Consider the following 20,483-nt stretch of genomic DNA (forward strand, 5'->3'; position numbering starts at 1 on the left):
AGTCCTGGGTTTGGATTTGGGAGCTCATTAGTAAGGTGCTCTCTTACTGCAAACCACTATCACACCATCGGCTACTCCAGGTGTACAGAAACCTCATCAAGGTTCTCCCCATTAGAGATAAATAAGCCTTTGTTTGAAAGTATTGCATGATGCAATTTATGCTTCTCCAGCCTGTGTTTATTTACTCCTAAACAGGCTAACCAAAGTATTTGAGAAGACACTAAGAGAGATTACAGGGGAGTGAGTTGTGTGGTTTGCTTTGTCAGATTTGAGTAGGAAGAAAGTCATGGGTGACATTTACAATCACTGGCCCCCTCTGATGAACAGATAGCACTTAATTTTACTTATCAACCTTGAGTAGCCTAATATTGAGCAAGTAATCACCTGTGTTGAAAGCTCACTGCTTGTCCTTGATTATGCAACTGTGCTTCATACCCCTCTTCTATGATGCTTCCTGTTTTTAGATGACACTAGCCGTTTCTGGAATCAGCTATCCTTGCCATCACCTCAGTGTTTGTCGGAGGTCCTTACCAGCCAATGCACAGGAGCCCACAGAAGAGGTATATACACACCCTGTTTCTCTTAGGATCATTGCTGTGCATTACTTTTCCCACTGGACTCTGCATATACACGCATGGCAATTGAAGTGCTGTTGTTAATTTCCTCTGGTGAAAGTTAAGTTGTGTTTGTAGTGTACAGATGTCCATATGATCAGTGACAGTGAAGGGGATGATTTTGAGGATGCATCAGAGTTTGGTGTGGACGATTCAGAGATGTTTGGAATGGGCTCCTCAGGCTGTCGGAAATCATCTATGAGTACGTACTGTATTTAGCTTAATGATGTTAGGTTAGAATTTTTAGTTGTAGCGCCAGCTATTAAATGGAAGCAGCACACATCCAAAGCTTTACCATGTAGCACTTTGTCTCCTTACAGTGCCCGAGAATAGTGAGAATGAAGCTGATGCCTTACTGCACTTTACTGCCGAATTTTCTTCAAGGTGAGCTATGAGCTAAATCAGGTGCTTCTCATATTTATTCAAGAGACTTTGAAATCATAGGAAACTGGCCTGTTAACAGTGTGTTTTATGTACCTTTTCTTTGTGTGTGTGTGTGTGTGTACTGTAGGTATGGAGAGACCCACCCCATGTTCTTCATTGGGTCTTTGGAGGCGGCGTCTCAAGAGGCCTTCTATGGCAAAGCCAGAGATGTAAGTAAGGTGTTAGGGGAACTGTTTGGGGGCTCATAGGAAAAAGTTATTTTACTGAGATACTGTGTAGTGGGTAATACAATCCTGTTTTTCTTTCTCCCTTTGTATTTCAGGCAGTTTTAATTTTGAGATAGGAGGTGTTGCCAATTGGCTGTTGGCTTGTCCTTTAGCACTGATATCATTACTGCTTCGTGTATAGTCACTGCTTTTTTGGGTGTTTTTTTTTTTTTTTTTTGCTTAAGACAACATAGACAAGGAACACAGCCTGAGCAGGATATTGTTCATTCCCTGTTTATCAGGGGAGATACTGAATTTCTCATATCTTCTCCTTCGTCACTGAGCTTGTGTGGGAATTTAAAACACAGAGAGTCACTATTATAACCAGTTACTGTACAGTCTACACTTTTACAGGCTTCAATAAACCAGAGAGATTAAGTTCATTATGTCAGTTAGCAAAAGCTTTAGGAAAATACACACTATATAAGAGATTAAGTTCATTATGTCAGTTAGCCATAGCTTTAGGAAAATAGACACTATATTTCTTTGGACTATAAACAAGTGTGTAGAACCCTGTTCTTATTCACACTCACTAGTACTCACTAGTGGTTGACTATTGTTTCTGTCCTGAAAGGATGAGATCATGAAGAAGTCCTGCGATTTTGAAGGTTGTGTTTTACTAATCCAAAAGGGTTGGGGTTAGAGTTGCATTGGTATAGAGTATTGATCAGGCCACATATTTCCATCCAAACCTGACCCAGACCTAACAAGTTTGGAGTATTTAATGTCCAAACCCAACACAGTTTGTATCGTGTTTTCCCCCTTACCGTTAAACAAAGCAGACATGTAAGTGCTCCAGCTGTCCAGCCTAAAGTTTGATCTACATGTTTGGCTTATGAGATGCCATAACACTACATAGTGCTTTATACACTTTATGAGGCAGAATCTTTAAACTGGGACAGTTAGCACATTACTGTACTGCTCATTGAACAAAGTATTCATCCTAAAAGTATGAGCTTGATTGACCTCTGCAGTTCAGTATCTTGATATTGCATTATGCCAGGTAAAATGTTGTTTATTTTCCATTTTAACTATCCTTTTTTTTAATGCATTTGCACCTTTGCCTTTTGAGCTACAGATGCACAAACGACACACTAATGTACAACTCCCTACACATGTGGAGGGAGTAGATAAGCAATATTAACACCAAAAGAAGAAAAAGTTACTCTGAAAAAAGTTAATGATTTCAAGCACTGCTTAAAATGTAGGGCATATTAGCGCAAGTCTGAAACATCATTGCACTACAGTATATGCCAAGCAGGGCTAAATTAAATTTAACTATCGCACATATTTGACAATAACTGTTTATGCTAATTTGATTAAAAACCGCTACTTCATGTGCAGCTATGAAATGACTTTCATTGACTTCAACAATAGCTGTGGTGTGTTGGCACTGATGGCTTATTCCATTCAGGGTTGAAGTCCTTTGTCTTACAGTGTTTACTGTTATTGGTGTACCCCCTTTGTTTTGCTGTGTGGAGAATACTTTATAGCCACATTCATATAATCAAATTTACACCCTGACAGCTGAGGCTTTATTTTTAGCTGTCCACTTTTCCCCTTATTTTTCATCTTTTGTCTTTTTAAGGATGCTTGTATCAACTGACAGCTTGTGTGGATTACAGTCTTATTAGACTGTGAGGACACAGCAAGATGTTAGGGGGGTTCAGATCACCAGGCCCAGGGAGACGGAGGGAGGGTGGAATAGATGACAGTAGGGGCGTAATGCACATAACATGGTCTGAAAAGAGAGGAGGCTGCAAAAATTGGAATTCTGAGCAAGAGACTTTATGAGAAGACAGAAATAAGAGCAGGTGAGTTGGTGGGGCTGTAGTAAGGGATGTAGAGAGTGTGAAACAAACAGAGATGGAAAAAGCCTAAAGAGAAGCTTGGCATCTCGCCTGCTTCCCAGCTGATCTCCTCTCCTAAGCCAGCACAATATGGCCGACGTGTTCATGCACACTGTACGGTATCACTGTGCTCTACACAGCGCAGGGGCAAAATGGTATTCATTTTGACAATATTTTTTTTTATTTGGGTGTGCTTGATTTAGCCTGCCAACTGTGCCATGGTTAGAACAGCTTTAGGGAACCTGGATATGTGCAAAGAGTTTTGCATAAAAACAGAAGCTATTTGATCTGTTCTGTTTTTGTCCTGTTTTGTCCTAGATAACAGGCCAAAACATGCTGCTTTTGACGGTTTCATTACACAGTAGCATATGTGCATGATTACACCCTCCCTATTTCCATCTATGTACCCATCTTTTGCGCTTTGCTTCCATTTGAAAAGGAATCTAGTTTTTGTGTCCTCATTGTAGAAAAAGCCTCCTTCATTAAGTGGATATTGGAATTGGGCAGATTTGACTGAAGGGGGACTGCTCAGTGGGTTTATAAACAGAGGAATCAGTCTCACTCTCTCAAAGCCCAGGAGAGGCTAATCACTAAGCAAAACACTACATTTGATGAAGTGTTTCTGAAGGTGTGTGTTGAGGGACTGTTGAGATAGACTCAATCCATCCTTAATGAAAATGCTTTGGGCTGCAGAGCTGAGCTGAGCTGAGCTGAACCCTCTTGGGGATCAGCGGTTAGTCAGAGCGTACAGAGAGATAGGCCACCCATCACTACACCACGATCCTCACTAAATCCCCATCAACGCAGTGGTTAATCACTCTAACCCCAGTCTCCTCTGCTTTCCACTCCTCTCTCCTGTCTGCCACACACAAAGACACATAAAAATTCATAGCCTTGCTGAAGACGGGAGTTTGGGGATTTATCACTGCCAAGTATCCGCTTTACAACCCAGCAATAGCCTTGCAGAGTCAAGAAGAAAGAGCGCCGGTGAATTAGAATGGCAAATGGTATATAGATGTGCATATGTCTGTCACTTCCAGGGATGTAGATCATAAACGATATTACTGCTCCTAACTAAGTTAAAATTTTCTTGTGTGGAGGTAGAAATGCAGGAAACCACAGTAGGTTGAAAATATTTCTCAATATGAATGTATTCAACCTACATATTACCAACCATTAGTAGCCAAAAGATACATCTGATTAACTGTAAGTGTGTAATTCAAGGCTGACAAGAACTTTTATTAGTATTTTTTTCACACGTAAAAGTCTAAAAGTTTGTCATTTCTGCTATAACTAGTTAGTGTTTTTAGCTGCATGTGGGAAAACCTGTGAGAGGGTAGTCATCGATCTAAATGTTTTCCCACTGTGTGTGCAAGGTCATTAGACCAGTCATTTGAGCTCTTCATTTTGAAGTGTTTGCTTTTCCAGACTGATCCTGCCATCTGAACAACAATCACTATCTGGACCAATGTGTTCTTCCCTTCACTCTGTACCTTACTATGTATGTTTACATCTTATTCACTGGTATCCTGTGGCCTCGTTAAGCATATTGCACGTGTGAATAAAAGTCAGCTCTTGATGTGGCATAGATATGAAAACTGAAAAAGAACTAATTAAACAAATAACTGTCAGGAAAAAGATGCCACTTACCCTCTAAAGTTCAGTCACATCTATATTGTTTATACCCATACTTCAAATTCCTTCTGGTGGATGGTTATAGCAAAGAGGGAAGAAAGATAAGGAACAAGATAGGGTTGCTTAGCTCTTACAAGATTATGGCTTCCTAACCGTTGGAGAAATAATGGGAGAATCCACTCTGAACTTTGCAGGTAAAAGAACAGGGGGTTAAAGGCCTCTGTGTAAAACGATAATTGTCTAAAATTGTATCGATCATTGTTGATTATCCCTTAAAATATTCAAGGATTTTGCAGCATTGTGCATGCTTTACCTGCTAATGCTGCTGTGTTCAGTCATACTGGAAGCAGGGAGACATTGCTAAAATGCATATGAAACCTATGCTGAGATAGATAAGGGAATGTAAATGGAAGTTATTATACATTTCACATTATTGTGATCAGTATTATGTACACTGCACCCAAATCTTGAATGCTGTTTTTATTTTATAACATTGGTTAGCAGTGATTTGTCATGTTACACTGAGCAGCCTCATAACAGAAATGATCAGACGTAAAAGGATTGTAAGCCCATTAAACACCCATGTTTGGGACCTTTTTTTTTTATATAACAGAGCTGTAGCATTATTACTGTGATACAGGTAAACACTATTGACTGTACTTTATGGATGTCTCTCAAGTTCAGCTTGGCTTTTCTGTGGTGTTTAACTCTTAGCTAGGAACTGAGGATGGTAGCTACAGTATAGTGCATATAGTGTTAAGTATCTCTTTTGTTAATCCTAAATAATTGTCATTATGAGACCGTATTTAGGGGGACATTACAACACAATGGAAAATGCTCATTTTGATGCAGCAAGGCTTCATTTAACTAGAAAAATATTGGTGATATACATTTGGATAAAATAATAATAAAAAAAAAATGCTGACAACTCAAGCACCACAAGGCGTCTCTCTCTCCAGCATAAGAGCGATTATAAAGTCAGGGGCTCAAGCTCGCTCACTGTGCACACTGTTCTGCTGTGTGAAATCTTTACTCTCTTTCAGACACACAAAGCAAGCTTAGATTTAGGTGAACAGGTGTGAGGAAAGGCTATGGGGTCACTATCTAGCTCAGGTTGGACCTAGTAATTTAGCTGAACTGAGGGATTTGCTCCTCCCTGCTAAGACGGGCAATACAAAAGATCTGACTTGAAAGCGGAGAGGGAACAGAGGGGTATGGACAGTTTAACTAAGATGAAGGAGTTCAGTTGGCCAAAATGCCCACTTTGATTAGTCTTTACACTTGCTCTAATTGAGCATGCATGTGTATGAGTGTGAGTCCTCCTTAACTTGCGGGTACCCCACAGTTAAGTTTGTGCATGTGTGCGTGTGTGTTGGGATGTCAGCTTTGGAGCGTGTATCAGGTTTTTCCCCCCCCCTCGTGCTGTAAAACTCTCCCTCCCCTCACACTCATTCCTCTCTCAAGACTGAATTTGCTTGTCTTCTCAGCATGAGTGTTTAATCTTTTCAGGCCGTTGAATCGGCCCAGTGAATGAGTCCCCAGCTCCTTCTCGCTAGGAGCCCTGGAGATTAGTCTAAAGCACTAATCGTTGAGCAAACACAGCAGTGCTCTCCCATTCCTATTCTACACAGGCCACAGTATAGCACAACTTCTTCTTTCACTTTCCTTCACATTTTACACCCTGTGTAGGGGTTTTTTTTTGTTTTTGTTTTTTGTTTTATTTTTTGGTGTACGTAGCCCAGATTACTGCTCCTGAGAAACGGACCCCTTGACTCCCCCTTCGCAGCCGTGGTTAAAAATGAACTAAGCAGAGACTGAGAGAGTTTTTCTTATTTGTTCTTTTATAGCAAGAGAAGTGACATGTAATTTAGAGAGCATTATTTCCAACATTGTCCCCTGGAACCTTTAATGTTTGTGGGTGTGTTTGTTTTTTAATTAGATTGTCAGTAGGGAGAATCTGCCAGGCTTATATGATGGTGTCAATATCCTTGGATTTGGAGCTTCGTCAATATTGTCTGGCCCTGCCGCTGCTAACCTGAACAGGCTGCTGGCATTTGGTGTAAAATAAATAGAGTGATTTGTCTGTTTTGTTTTCTCCATATCTTTGTCGCCTCCAAGAGAAGTTTTATTTACACCACTCTCCATTTGATTTTGCGTGGTATTTGCTTTTCTTTTACCAGTTGTGGCCTTGCTGTGGTCAGTAGAAGTTATGTTGGCTCTGCACTCGGCGGTCTCTCATGTCATCTTATGGCAGTTTTTCTTTTTTAATAAATCTGCAAAAATGTCAAAAATTCTGTGTTTTTCTGTCAATATGGGGTGCTGTGTGTACATTGATGAGGAAAAAAATGAACTTAAATGATTTTAGCATATGGCTGCAATATAACAAAGAGTGAAAAATTTAAGGGGGTCTGAATACTTTCCGTACCCACTGTATATGCAAAGTGTTTGTCATATGCACAGTTAGGAAACGTGTTTCCCTGTACAGTGAAATTCTTACTTTGCCGTCCCCATGAATGCCACCAAATACAAATGAAGTATAAGTATAAGAACAGTCACGGAGTTGTTGTGAAGCCACTCCTTCGTTATTTTAGCTGTGTGCTTAGGGTCATTGTCTTGTTTGAAGGTGAACCTTCGGCCCAGTCTGAGGTCCTGAGCACTCTGGAGAAGGTTTTCGTCCAGGATATCCCTGTACTTGGCCGCATTCATCCTTCCCTCGATTGCAACCAGTCGTCCTGTCCCTGCAGCTGAAAAACACCCCCATAGCATGATGCTGCCACCACCATGCTTCACTGTTGGGACTGTATTGGACAGGTGATGAGCAGTGCCTGGTTTTCTCCACACATACCGCTTAGAATTAAGGCCAAAAAGTTCTATCTTGGTCTCATCAGACCAGAGAATCTTATTTCTCACTATCTTGGAGTCCTTCAGGTGTTTTTTAGCAAACTCCATGCAGGCTTTCATGTGTCTTGCACTGAGGAGAGGCTTCTGTCGGGGCACTCTGCCCTAAAGCCCCGACTGGTGGAGGGCTGCAGTGATGGTTGACTTTTTACAACTTTCTCCCATCTCCCGACTGCATCTCTGGAGCTCAGCCACAGTCATCTTTGGGTTCTTCTGTACCTCTCTCACCAAGGCTCTTCTCCCCCGATAGCTCAGTTTGGCCGGACGGCCAGCTCTAGGAAGGGTTCTGGTCGTCCCAAATGTCTTCCATTTAAGGATTATGGAGGCCACTGTGCTCTTTGGAACCTTAAGTGCAGCAGAAATTTTTTTTGTAACCTTGGCCAGATCTGTGCCTTGCCACAATTCTGTCTGTGAGCTCTTCAGGCAGTTCCTTTGACCTCATGATTCTCATTTGCTCTGACATGCAGTGTGAGCTGTAGGGTCTTATATAGACAGGTGTGTGGCTTTCCTAATCACGTCCAATCAGTATAATCAAACACCGCTGGACTCAAATGAAGGTGTAGAACCATCTCAGGGATGATCAGAAGAAATGGACAGCACCTAAGTTAAATATATGAGTGTCACAGCAAAGGGTCTGAATACTTATGACCATGTGATATTTCAGTTTTTCTTTTTTAATAAATCTGCAAAAATGTCAAAAATCCTGTGTTTTTCTGTCAATATGGGGTGCTGTGTGTACATTAATGAGGAAAAAAATGAACTTAAATGATTTTAGCATATGGCTGCAATATAACAAAGAGTGAAAAATTTAAGGGGGTCTGAATACTTTCCGTACCCACTGTATCTCTCCAGTGATGGCACAGCACTGGATATGTTAAATGTAATTTTCATCATTGTAGCGTTAAAGGTTCATTGTTTTCTGAGGTGTTTGTGTTATACAGATTCCAAAGGTCACTTTTCCACAATTATAACAAAAGCTTTGCACCCCTATTGACAGCCAGTGATACCATTTGTTGTTTTGTTTCCCATAACAGTAAGTCACCTCCCTTTGGAAAATCAGTTGTAGCGGCCTTTTCATTTCAGCAAGACAAATGTCCCAAGGGAAGCGTTGGTACATTCCGCTCACATCTTTTGTGTCTGCCTCTCTTTTCCTCTTTTTTTTTTCCTGCTCTACACAGAGAAAGCTGCTGGCCATCTACCTCCACAATGATGACAGTGTCCTCAGCAACGTCTTCTGCTCCCAAATGATGTGTGCTGACTCTGTTGTCTCCTATCTGAGCCAGAACTTCATCACATGGGCCTGGGATGTCACTAAAGAAGCTAACAAAGCCAGGTACTAGAGCCAGCCAGAGGCATGAGCGATTTTTTTTTTTCTGATGGCCTGCTGGTTGTAGAGCTGTGGGATTTATCATTTATACCATATCTTTGTTTGTTCCCTGGTCTCTGTGTGACTTACAGCCTTTACTCAGTACTGCAACTGTGGTTTGAATTAAGACACAATTTAGTTCAATGCACTCTTTTGTTTCATAATTCTATATGAAGTAATTCATTTTTTAATCTAATAATCTCCCATACATATTGGAAGAATGCAATATCTTTTTAATGTATAATTAGTTGCATTTTGGTATTTGGTTTTATTTGATAAACCTACATGAGCTGTAAACAATAATGGGAACCACCTGTATTATATTTTAAATATAATAGCCCTGTCTTGAAGCGCTACTTTTGTGACACAGGGTGTAATGTTTGTTGAGGCTGTGTCAGAAAGACAGAGATACAGTAATAAGTTTTACTGTTGTAATTTGAGGTGCTCTAGTATTGGATTTTTGTAACACAGTTTTCCTGCTTTTATGTCAGCCCCTGATGCTGTAGCACCATGTGGTTTTCTGTTTTGCCATGAATGCACATGCTAGGCACAGTTTTATGCTACAGTCCATAAAGCATTGCTACATGAATTATTAGCGAGGTTTTAAAGATGTGTAGTTTAACCAAATGATCAATTCAAATATTTAAATGTGCATATAAAAGTGAACATTTAAATGATATTCCATGTTGCAGTTTGCATTACCACATGGATTCTTCTGCTGTTGAGCTGTGGTGAAGGGTTGTATTTCACATTCGGGCCTTACCCCATCTCACTGCGTACTGTGGATGTTATTTCAACTGTAAAGTCAGTAAAACCCAGGTTTCAAAGACTGAAAATGAAATCACTGTTTTACCAGTTCAGTGTACGGGATGCTTTTAGAAAATAATTTGAAGCTGCTAGTGTGGATGGAAGCCTGTTTGACACACAAACAGCATTTCACATTGCATCAGTGTGGACATGTCTTTAATTGCTGGCATTCAGCTCTTACTCCATTGCTCTCACCCTGTATCTCTGCCTTCTCATTTTCTCTTTTCTGTTTTCTGTTTGAAACTTGGAAGTTGCATGCTAACAAAAGGCGTTGTGTTTGCATGGTGGGGCCCCTGATTGGGCAGTCTTGACTAAGCTGTCTGAATAGAGGGTCAGTGGGAGATGAAGGACTCCCTTGGAGTCCAAACATCTCTATCTCTCCATTTATGCTCGGAGTCCTAATGTAGCTCCAGCAGCCTCTGTTAGTAATTGACAGGTCTGTGCAAAACCGCGTTATTACACAGACACCCACTAAGATATTTATTTGGGTTTTTGGAAAATATAAAATAATATACTTGAAAATCAATTTAGTCTGCACTGTTTAACAGGTGACCAAGCCCTGTGCAGGGGAGGTGGAGGTAAAGGTGGACCTGCTAAAGGTTTGCTCATTACCCAAATGCCCATTGCAGTCCCTGTGTTTCTCATCTTTCTACTACATCTTTTCCTTTTCCTCTCCTCTCTTCTCCATCCTGGTCCTTCTTTATTTCCCTTCTCTTTATCCTGCTACCCCAGCGCTCTCCTTCTCCCCAGAACCTCCAGATTTAAGCCTGCCCTCTGGTAGGAACCATTTAAGAAAGACTCGCACCCTGACCTCAACCCTCCATTATTTCTTTTAAGGAAATTCCCTCCTTCCTTCATTCCACTCCCCTTTCTCTCCCATTGGCTTCCTTTGCTTTTTGCCCCAGCTGAGCCTTTTTATTGCACATTAAAAGGCAGGCAACATCTGGAGCTTTTCATCACACACAGCTAGTCACAGCTTTGCTGCTAACACATGCATGCACATGTGTGCACTCACCGTTCACACAGCCTGCTTCTTCGCATTCTCACGCTCTCTGGTTGATCCAAAGTGACTGGTGATTGGCATCAATCATACAAGCTGTTAGAAAGGTATCCTGACTGTGCGTGCCCGTGGGTGTGTGTGTTTGATGAACCTGCTGATATTGGAATGCGCCTGTTATTTTTCTCTTTGTATTCTCCCAGGCCTCCCAGTTAAATGATTAATTATGCATTAATGCACTTCTGCTGATTGGATGCTAGTGTAATTGTCACCCATGGGAGATGAATCTGATATAACCTACAGGCACTGTACCATCATTGCACATGGTAAATATCACAACTATCCATAGATAAACACACTCAAAGTAGATAATTTTTTAATGTGGTGATACTTCCTCAAATCTATTACACATTTTATTCCATGCATACAAGCACTTTAAAAAAAAAGCAAAAGGCAAATTCTTTTGTATAGATTTAGTTGACAGTTTACAACGGCCTGACACTTAAATGAACACTTGTACAATAGCATTGTTAATCTTAATGGTCTATAAGTGTAACTTGGCTTTGTAACCACTAAGAGCAGGGACAAAACAACATGCAAACCTGTTCTTTATGCTTGACTTCTCCCTTTGACATCCTCCTACCTGAAAACTCAACTGGTTTAGAGGGAAAACAAAATGTCACTTTCAAATCAAAACATGTCCATTTTCGCTTGAAACAAAGTGTGTATGACACAGTTATCAGCATCCGTTTCCCATACACACTCCCATACAGGTGGCTGACAGAAATATTCCCTGCGGTGCTACTGTACTAGCCAGACTCATCAGCTGCTCACTTGAGCAACTGTTGGATCTAACCAGTCTACTCGCATCTTCACGCACCACCTTGATGTGAAGAAATGTGACATGACAGTCCAGTGAAACATTAACTGTTTTTACTGTCTGAATGCGCAGTGAGAAAAGGAGATGGGATGGGTGACAAATCAGAAGCTGTCAATCAAATTAACCACTGAAGCAGAGTCTTTAACTCATATTAATTGCAGGTTCCGTGCAGGTGTTTCCTCTGCATTCAGTTACCCCTGAAGGGTTTTAAAGGCCTTAAGTCTTGGTACAGAGTGTAGGCTGCATTCCTTATTGTGTTTTGTTGTGGCTGATTGAGACTGCTCCTGAAGTAGCTTGACTTCCTTCTGCTGTCAGTGTTGTGTCCATACTTGTTCTATTAAAGGATTCATGGATTCGGTGTTTCATATTCCAATTACAGTATTTCTTTCATCCACACAGTGGATTTGTACTTTAGTAGTTCCAGGCTGTGGTTCCATATGGAGCAGTTTCTATGTTGTGATGATGAATTTTTGCTGTGGTGGACTGACTTCCTTAGTTTTGAGATGTAAACCAAAGCAGGTTGGCTTGTGCTTAAAGGGAGATTTAAGATTGGGTTACCCTTCAAGTTAGTGTCCATTGTTCCCTGGCCTTTCATTACAGGTTAGAGTTACCCTCCAGGCTATTGTTATGGTCTGGCTGGGTAGAGGTCTGAACAGGGACAAATGTCAGGACAAAAAAAGATCATAGGATTTAGGGTACCCAACGTTTTTTTCATAAGATGTGGGTCACTCAGAGTTCAACGTTTGGTAAAGTTTGGTTTGAATCATATTCCAAAGCCTCATACATTCAGTTTTTACTTTGAGCTTACATGTGGTAGCTTTTTCATTTTCCCCTGATTTTTCAGTCTGACTTTTATATTTTTGGTATGCACTGATATGATTATTACCTTAAGAAGTACCACACCAAGCTCCAGTACTCAGTTTCACTGTTTGAAAAGTTTGTAAGTAGCTCCCTCAGCTTTGGCATCATGTTTTAATGAGGTACATCCCCACACCCCCAGACACCATCCCTTCCATCTATCTTCTTCCTCTGACCCGCTGTCCCTCCATGCATTCCATAACTTCTCTATTTTACCAGCCAGTTATTAAAGTAGATCTTATTAAAAGGCAGGAGAAAAAGCTAATCTATATTTGCATTCAGTCTATAGCAATTCATTAATATTATGACATTTACAGGGAGCTTGGCGGGGCCCCGGCTGCCTGCTACCCTTTTCCCTCTCTGAAATGTTAATTTAAAAAGTTCTGTCTTTGTAATGGAATAAGAAATCCTCTCTTGCCCTATCAATTCTGGGTGTCTGGTGAGGAATACTAATTCATCTACGATTCCAATTGAGATAGCATGTCACTCTGATGGAATAAAAAAAAATGTAGAATTGGTTTTAAAGTCCTTAATGCCACGAATTGTGTGTCTTTCTCTTCTGAAGAGCTGAGGATACGTCTCCATTTCCATATGTTGTAAAATGTTTGTGTATGTGTGTACACAGGCTTGTGTGTGTTTATATGTCTGCTTTATGATTTATGCATTTCTTTAGTTTCAGGCTCTTAAATACAATATGTCTTCATTTCTAAGAAAAACAGTCAAATGTATGAAGTAAAACTTGGACTGGATTAACTTCTTTGTCTTCCAGACTACTTACCATGTGTACGAGGCACTTTGGCAGTGTGGTGACACAGACTATACGGACATACAAGACGGACCACTTCCCTCTGCTCCTTATAGTCATGGGCAAACGCACGTCCAATGAAGTTCTAAATGTTATTCAAGGTAGTTCCTACTTTAGATAAGAGCATGATTAACCATAAAATCTTTAGATATGTTTGTCATTAAGTAATGTAAGAAAGATTAATTATACACCTTGTGATTGAGCTTTTTGATCTTCAGGCAATACGACAGTGGATGAGCTGATGATGAGGTTAATGGGAGCAATGGAGATCTTTACAGCTCAACAACAAGAGGACATTAAGGATGAGGTAAGTACTGCCACGAAGCCTGGGGCTGCAGTGAAACACAAACGTCAACTCTGATTCTTAAAGATGTAGAAGATGCTTTGCTCCATAGAAGAGAGAAGTAGCACTGCTGTATTCTTTTGTAATAATACAATAGCACAGGTAACTGTGCACAGCCTGTTTCTGGTGACTTAGGCCATATTCACACAGATTATTTTAGCGCAGCTCCCTGCATGAAAACGACACAGAGGGCTGCATTGGTGGGGTCTGTTGTTTCATGTAGTGGTGGAACAACGATATAGGATCCTGGACATCCAGCTGGAGAAATGAATCTATGTGTTTAAAGCTTTTTAAACTGAAAACACATCACACTTGTTTGTAATACTCACAGGCAGAATTGTACAACTCTGAAAAGTTGTGCCAGAAGCAACTGTTTCATCTTTGGCCGGAATGATCTCGAGGTAAACAGCAGCAATACAGGGTTTACATTATAAAGTTATCCACAAGGTGTGTGAACTTGCACTTGTCGGATGACGTTAACTTACGTTGTAGAATAAGATGAAGCTGATCCATCTACAGATGGATGGTGAATTAAAGGAAAAACCTGATTGAGGAGAATGATGATATGAATCAGTTACCAGACTTCAGGAGATTTTGGACTAACATGTTAGATAGCGTCTCCATCACCATCATCAAAACACCATATGAGGGAATATCTTTTGGAAGAATGGTGTTCATCCCTCCAGTAGATTTGGAGACTTGGAGAATCGGTGTGGAAAGAATGACAGGAAGTGGTGACCCATAATCCATTTTTCATATAAGTCTATGGTGCTCTCTCTTTTATTTTTCCTCAGGTCAGTTTCAGACTAGATGTTTCTGTGCTCAGGTTTCTCGTTTGCTGTTTTTTTTTCCTTTTTCTAACTGTCAGTAACCATCAGGTCTTTTTTGTCCTGCTTAAGACATGTTGTGGATTTAGAAAGTATTCAGACCCTTTCAAGCTTTCTACATTTTGTTATGTTTCAGACTCATCTTAAAATGGATTCAGTTCATTTTTTTCTCGCCAATCTGCACACAATACTTCATAATGGTAAAGTAGTAACACGTATTTGTAGCATTTTGTAAATTGCTCGTGGACATTGTCTTGTTGAAATGTAAACCTTCCTCCCAGCCTGAGATCCTGAACACTCTAGACAAGGTTTTTATTTGGAATTGCTCTAAGTCAGGGGTGTCAAACTCAATCTAACAGGGGGCCAAAACTCAAAGCACACTTTAGGTTGCGGGCCTAACAGGATAAACATTTATTGAACAGACTAAAACTAAATGTTTTTGAACATCAATATGAATCGAAACAGACAGGATACAATATTATTCCAAAATAATTAAACTTGAACTTAAAATCAGCAGCCATATTTCTGCTAAGGCTTACATTTGCAAACACCTGCTTTTTGTCTGGACACAGCTCTTCAGAAACTCTCCCTCGGTAAATGTTCGGGCTGATTTTCTCCTCTGCCCCAATAAAACTTATTTCACAGCAGCTTCACTGTGATTTCACTTTGGTGAAAACGTCTGCTGTGATGTCAGATTCCTCTTCAACTCCTCTACCTTCTGTAGCTTCTGCTCTTCATTCACGTTTCTCAGCTTGTCCTGATGTTTTGTCTCATAGTGCCGTATTAGGTTATATTCCTAAATTACAGCCACATTAGCTCCACAAATAAGACACACGGGTTTACCGACAATGTCAGTAAACATATACTCAGCCTCCCACCGGTTTAGAAAGGCTCTGTTTTCAGATGTGTGTGTGTGTGTGTGTGTGTGTGTGTGTGTGTGTGTGCGTGCGTGTGTTATCAGCGCTTCATATCGCCATTAAAAAAAGATATATAAAATGATCTTGTGGGCCTTGAGTTTGACACATATGCTTATGTTTTTTTTTTTTTTGCATCCATCCATCCATCCCTCTATCCTGAGTTGTCTCCCAGTCCCAGATGCAGAAAAATATCCCCACAGCATGATGCTGTCACCACCATGTTTGACTGTAGGGATGGTATCTACTGATAACATTAGGATGCACTAGAGCTCATTTGCAAGTGTCATAACAAAGGGTCTGACTACTTTTGTAAATGGGATATTTCAGTCTTTTATTTTTAATAAATTGTCCAAATAGTCCAAAAACGTGTTTCCACTTGTGGAGTATTGTGTGTAGATTGATGAGAAAGAAAGAAAAAACATGATTTGAATCCGTTTTAAGATTATTCTGAAACAGTAAAATGTGGAAAACTTGAAAGGGTCAGAATACTTTGCAAATCCACTGTAAATCACAACATGTTGGTACAGATCATATTTCAGTGGTAAACTGTGGCATACTTCCAATGACAAGCAAAGCAAATGTAAGTATATCTCGTCATTCCCATTTATTTGTCATTCACTGTGCCAACTTCAGTCTTTTGTCTTTCATTAGGTACAGTAGGGGCCTCCTATTCACTCCAGTGTGTAGCTAACACTGCGCTGCTCTGTCTGTCGACTAGGCCTTTTACCCTGATAGAAAGCTGACAAACACCACTGAGTGATGCACTCCATACAATTAAATGAGGGCAGGGCGGTGATGATCTTTCATGTCGGAGACTGAAATCTGTAACATTATGACAGTAAAAGTCCCCTCACTGTCAAAGTCTTTCATCTGGCCTTCTTAGCCACTTGCTGATATGTTTACTCAGCAACATCAAACAACACAATGAATGAAACACTGTTTTTATCCTGGTAGGTTTTCAGTCCGCTGTGTATTGGAGTCATCCTCTCAAGCTCTCTTTTTTTCCTCTGATTTTAGTGTCTTACAGTCAGAGGTTTAGGAATTAGAAGCAAAATAGAACATAGCATTTGTAATAAAAATGTTTTAAATATAAGAGTAATGTAAAGATTCATGTAGCTAAAATGTGATCATTAATAAGACCCTTGTTTCTGTGCATCAAAACATATACACTTTGGGCTGAATCGTCTCAACTGTGAAATCTTATGCCATGGTCTCTTTTATTCCCACACTTTCGTTCAGCCTCTCTAACATTATTGTGACTTTTTGTTGATTACTGTTGATATAGATGACAGGTCTCACACCGTATTAAGATTTTTGCAGTCGGTCAACTAGAAAGCCTCTTTTTTTCATTTCTAATGTGATAGTCATAGCATGTCATTGATGGGAACAGTGGTTAGGGAGTCAATCTTGTCACACACACCCTGAGGGTTAGACTTCCTCAGGTGGGTTACTGTATGAGTGACAGCTATTCTCTCTGTGTTGCTATTTTTGCTACAATGCTCTGGCTGCATTTTGAATTTGATACTCATGTCACATTTCAAATAATCATGGCATGAGAAGACTAGAAGAATTCAGAGTATGTACACATGTCAGATTGAGCCGGGAGTCATGAAGTTGACTGTAGGTTCTCACTTAACATTTGAGATTTTTAAGATAGTGCCAAAATGTGCTAGTTCAGCACATGCACCAAAATTATTTTGTTTTAAAGCCTTGCTTTCCACTGAGCCAATTTTTTTAAACAAATTTGGCAAATAAACCACACTTGTAAAATGTTTTATGTTGTCTAAACACAAGCTGCTGTGCATAAATTGAACTCTTTAAAATGAGCAAAAGAGAAGTAAATTTGAGCAGACATGTTACTGTATGCCAGCTGTGACTACACAATCGTTTCTGATGCTTCAGACACATTTTGTTGGCTTGGTTCACTACCTTACATTGTATGTTGTATGAATTAGTGAAATACTGAAACTTTACACCGATGAGCCATAACACCGACCACCTGCTTAATACTGTGTACATAGGAATCAATGCAGCAGTTGGATGGCACTAGTGAATTAGTTCGCTTCCATAGTTATATCATCTGAAAGAGTACAGACTTATCTATTATATTAATTAGTGATAAAAATATGTTGCAGGAGTGAAAACTGGGCATGAGGACAAGTCAGAGAATGTGTTCAACAGCTTCTTCACGCTAGGTGTATTATCACCATTATAGCTGCTGAATGTTTCTCTTCATAGAGACCAATGTACAGCATTTCTTAATTTCAACCATTGTAACAAAGATTCAAACTAATGTTATTTTTTTGAAAAGTTTTCCTGCTTCCAACGCATCAACCTTGAAGACTGAATGTTCACTTGCTGCCAAATATACCCCTTGTGTCCTTTTATTTAGATAACACATGATATAAAGTTCTCCATAGTCAGCTGACTGCTAAGAAACAGTCTTGTTTTGCTAATTATTTTTGAACCATGCTTTTCTTATGAGCCAATTTATTTTTGGGCGCAGAAAGCATCATTTGAGTTTTTCCTCTTCCTTTTTTATGGCATCTGTTTAAATTAATTGTTTTATTACTGTGTTTTTATGTATCATAGCCATTGTGACAACTGGCTTGAGATTGGAAAATACTACAAAATGACAGCATCGTGAATATAAGTGATGATGAAGGCATAATGTACATTTAGATTACTCATGACTACAGGATTTTATTGTATTCGATTCAGTTTTATTTGTATATCACTAAATCTCAGGACACCTTACATAGTAAGGTCTAGACCTTACTTTATTACTATTATTATTGTTATTGTTGAGAAAAACTCAACAAATCCCCCTTGAGCACGCACCTGGTGACAGTGGGGAGTCAATATAAGTGATGATGAAGGCATAATGTGCATTTAGATTACTCATGATTAATAACAGTAACTACAGGATTTTATTGTATTCAATTCAGTTTTATTTGTATATCACTAAATCTCAGGACACCTTACATAGTAAGGTCTAGACCTTACTTTATTACTATTATTATTGTTATTGAGAAAAACTCAACAAATCCCCCTTGAGCACGCACCTGGTGACAGTGGGGAGTCAAAACTCCTTTTAATGGAAGAAACCTCTTGACATACCCGGTCTCTTGGTGGGCGGCCTCCCTGTATCTGACAGGACCTATCCCATCTACAGGGTTGAACTTGAACCTGCACTCTTCTCTCCGTAGCTCCCTTCCCTCTTTCTTCGTTTTTCTCCTTTCATCCACCTTGCCTCTTCAAAAGCTAACTCTGACACAAACACGGACATCTACCCAACCCAGAAGTTCTGCTTTGACAGTGACCTTTGTGTCTGTCTGGAAATGAAGCAGCTGGACAGCAATATTGTGATTTCAACCCACCTTACTGACTCGCCAGTCATTCCTGTGGTTGTCTGTGTTTTATTTTGGTAGTTAGTAACTGACTGACTAATCACCATGGGTTTTGTGGACAGGAGTGCATCATCACTAGTGGAAGACATCACACATCTATCTAACTTGATAAGTAGCCAAGATATAGATTTGGAAAATCTTTTGTTTTTCCTCCAAAGATAAGGTTTTAGAAATCACATCTTTCTAGAATGCTTTTGTTTTTTATTTTTTTATATGCTTAATTGCATGTCCTTTGCTTTTATTTTTCACCTTTTTTATTTACTTATTACAGTATATGGACCTGTATGATTCATTCATGTTTGAGCAGATACATGATAGATAAAAATTTCACTTCATGCCTCTGGTGAACATTAGGTCATTCACAGCAGATGGTGCATTTGTACAACAATGGAACACTAGTATCAGACATGAACCACTGTGCGACTTGTTTGCGTGACTCGTGGCCAGTCTATTGAAACCAGCCACTTTTGATGCTTTTGTCCCTATCTACCATTCTTTTACTGTTTCCTTTCAATGTTCATCTATTATGTAAGGCAAATGCACAAATGTATCCTTTGCATTTTCCAGCTGAATACAACAATGCACACTGTCCTTTTGGTTAGCTGCACAGTAGTCCTCTGATGATCACAATAAGGTTACTTTGCCATATCCGGGCACACAGCATGAGCTTTCAGAAAATGGGGAACTAATGGCAGTGCACTGTTAACACAATGGACACTTGTATTTAGTTCCAGTCTTTATAAAACACTTTGTAGCCACAGCAGGTAGAAAGAGAAAGGCTGCTTGTCCCCTTCCCTCTGTACAAACAGGAAGAGAGAGGCAGAGTGAATGAAAGAGAAAGGGACAGTGAAACTGAGATGAGGAAACATAAAAGAGGCTCGGGCTCTGGTAAATGACAGCCCAGTCGCAATGAATTCCCCTCTGGTGCTACTCTTTCATACCTGGTGTTTGTACGTAACCACACTTGACATGCTGCATTTTCCTTTGCTCGGTCCTTTCTGGCTCCCACACCCGGCACCTCAGCTTAGATGTTTTGTCCCTGTATGGTTTTCATTATGTTGTTAGTTAATACGCCCAACTTTTTCTCTCCCTCCCTCCACCCAGGATGAGCGTGAGGCAAGAGAGATGGTGAAGAGAGAACAGGACGAGGCCTACCGCCTGTCTTTAGAGGCTGACCGTAAGAAGGTACTTAATAAAACATTGCTGCCATTTATTAGCTGTTGTTTCCTGACATCTGTCACTTTTAAATCAAAACCAAGAGCTTGAAATAGCAAATAGTCCTGTGTTGTTGTTGTTGTTTGAGTTACTCTACTTTTACTGTGCTCTGAGTTTATTGAGGTGTATTAAACAGTACGTGTACATTGTCTACATTTGGGGTTTAACCAGAAAAGCGCAAGTTAAGTATTTTGGCTTTTTTTGTGTGTAGCACCTTTGTTTTCCTGTTGCATGAATTAAAACTCTTTGTTTTGCTAATAATCCTGTTGTAATATTTATGTAAAGTCAACAAAAGGCCTTTGCACTCTGAAAGATGCCTCAAATTATGCACATTGTTTTATTCTTTGCATTAAAAAAAAGCCACATGGCTGAGAAAAAGCAGACGTTTCAGTACAGCTGCAGCGTAGTGAA

At 39.9% G+C, this 20,483-nt stretch overlaps 1 protein-coding gene across 1 annotated transcript in view; it reads left to right on the top strand.

The window, feature by feature from the left end:
• faf1 (Fas (TNFRSF6) associated factor 1) overlaps positions 1 to 20,483 on the top strand; it is a 70,260-nt gene that overhangs the window by 29,314 nt on the left and 20,463 nt on the right. Inside the window, exons 9-16 of the mRNA XM_020612996.1 lie at positions 465 to 560; positions 693 to 816; positions 935 to 998; positions 1,126 to 1,207; positions 8,826 to 8,980; positions 13,325 to 13,461; positions 13,579 to 13,667; positions 19,962 to 20,042. Coding sequence (XP_020468652.1) covers positions 465 to 560; positions 693 to 816; positions 935 to 998; positions 1,126 to 1,207; positions 8,826 to 8,980; positions 13,325 to 13,461; positions 13,579 to 13,667; positions 19,962 to 20,042 — 828 coding nt within the window. The remainder of the gene's footprint in view (positions 1 to 464; positions 561 to 692; positions 817 to 934; positions 999 to 1,125; positions 1,208 to 8,825; positions 8,981 to 13,324; positions 13,462 to 13,578; positions 13,668 to 19,961; positions 20,043 to 20,483) is intronic.

Source organism: Monopterus albus, unplaced genomic scaffold, assembly GCF_001952655.1.
Source record: "Monopterus albus unplaced genomic scaffold, M_albus_1.0 scaffold129.1, whole genome shotgun sequence".
Lineage (NCBI taxonomy): Eukaryota > Metazoa > Chordata > Actinopteri > Synbranchiformes > Synbranchidae > Monopterus > Monopterus albus.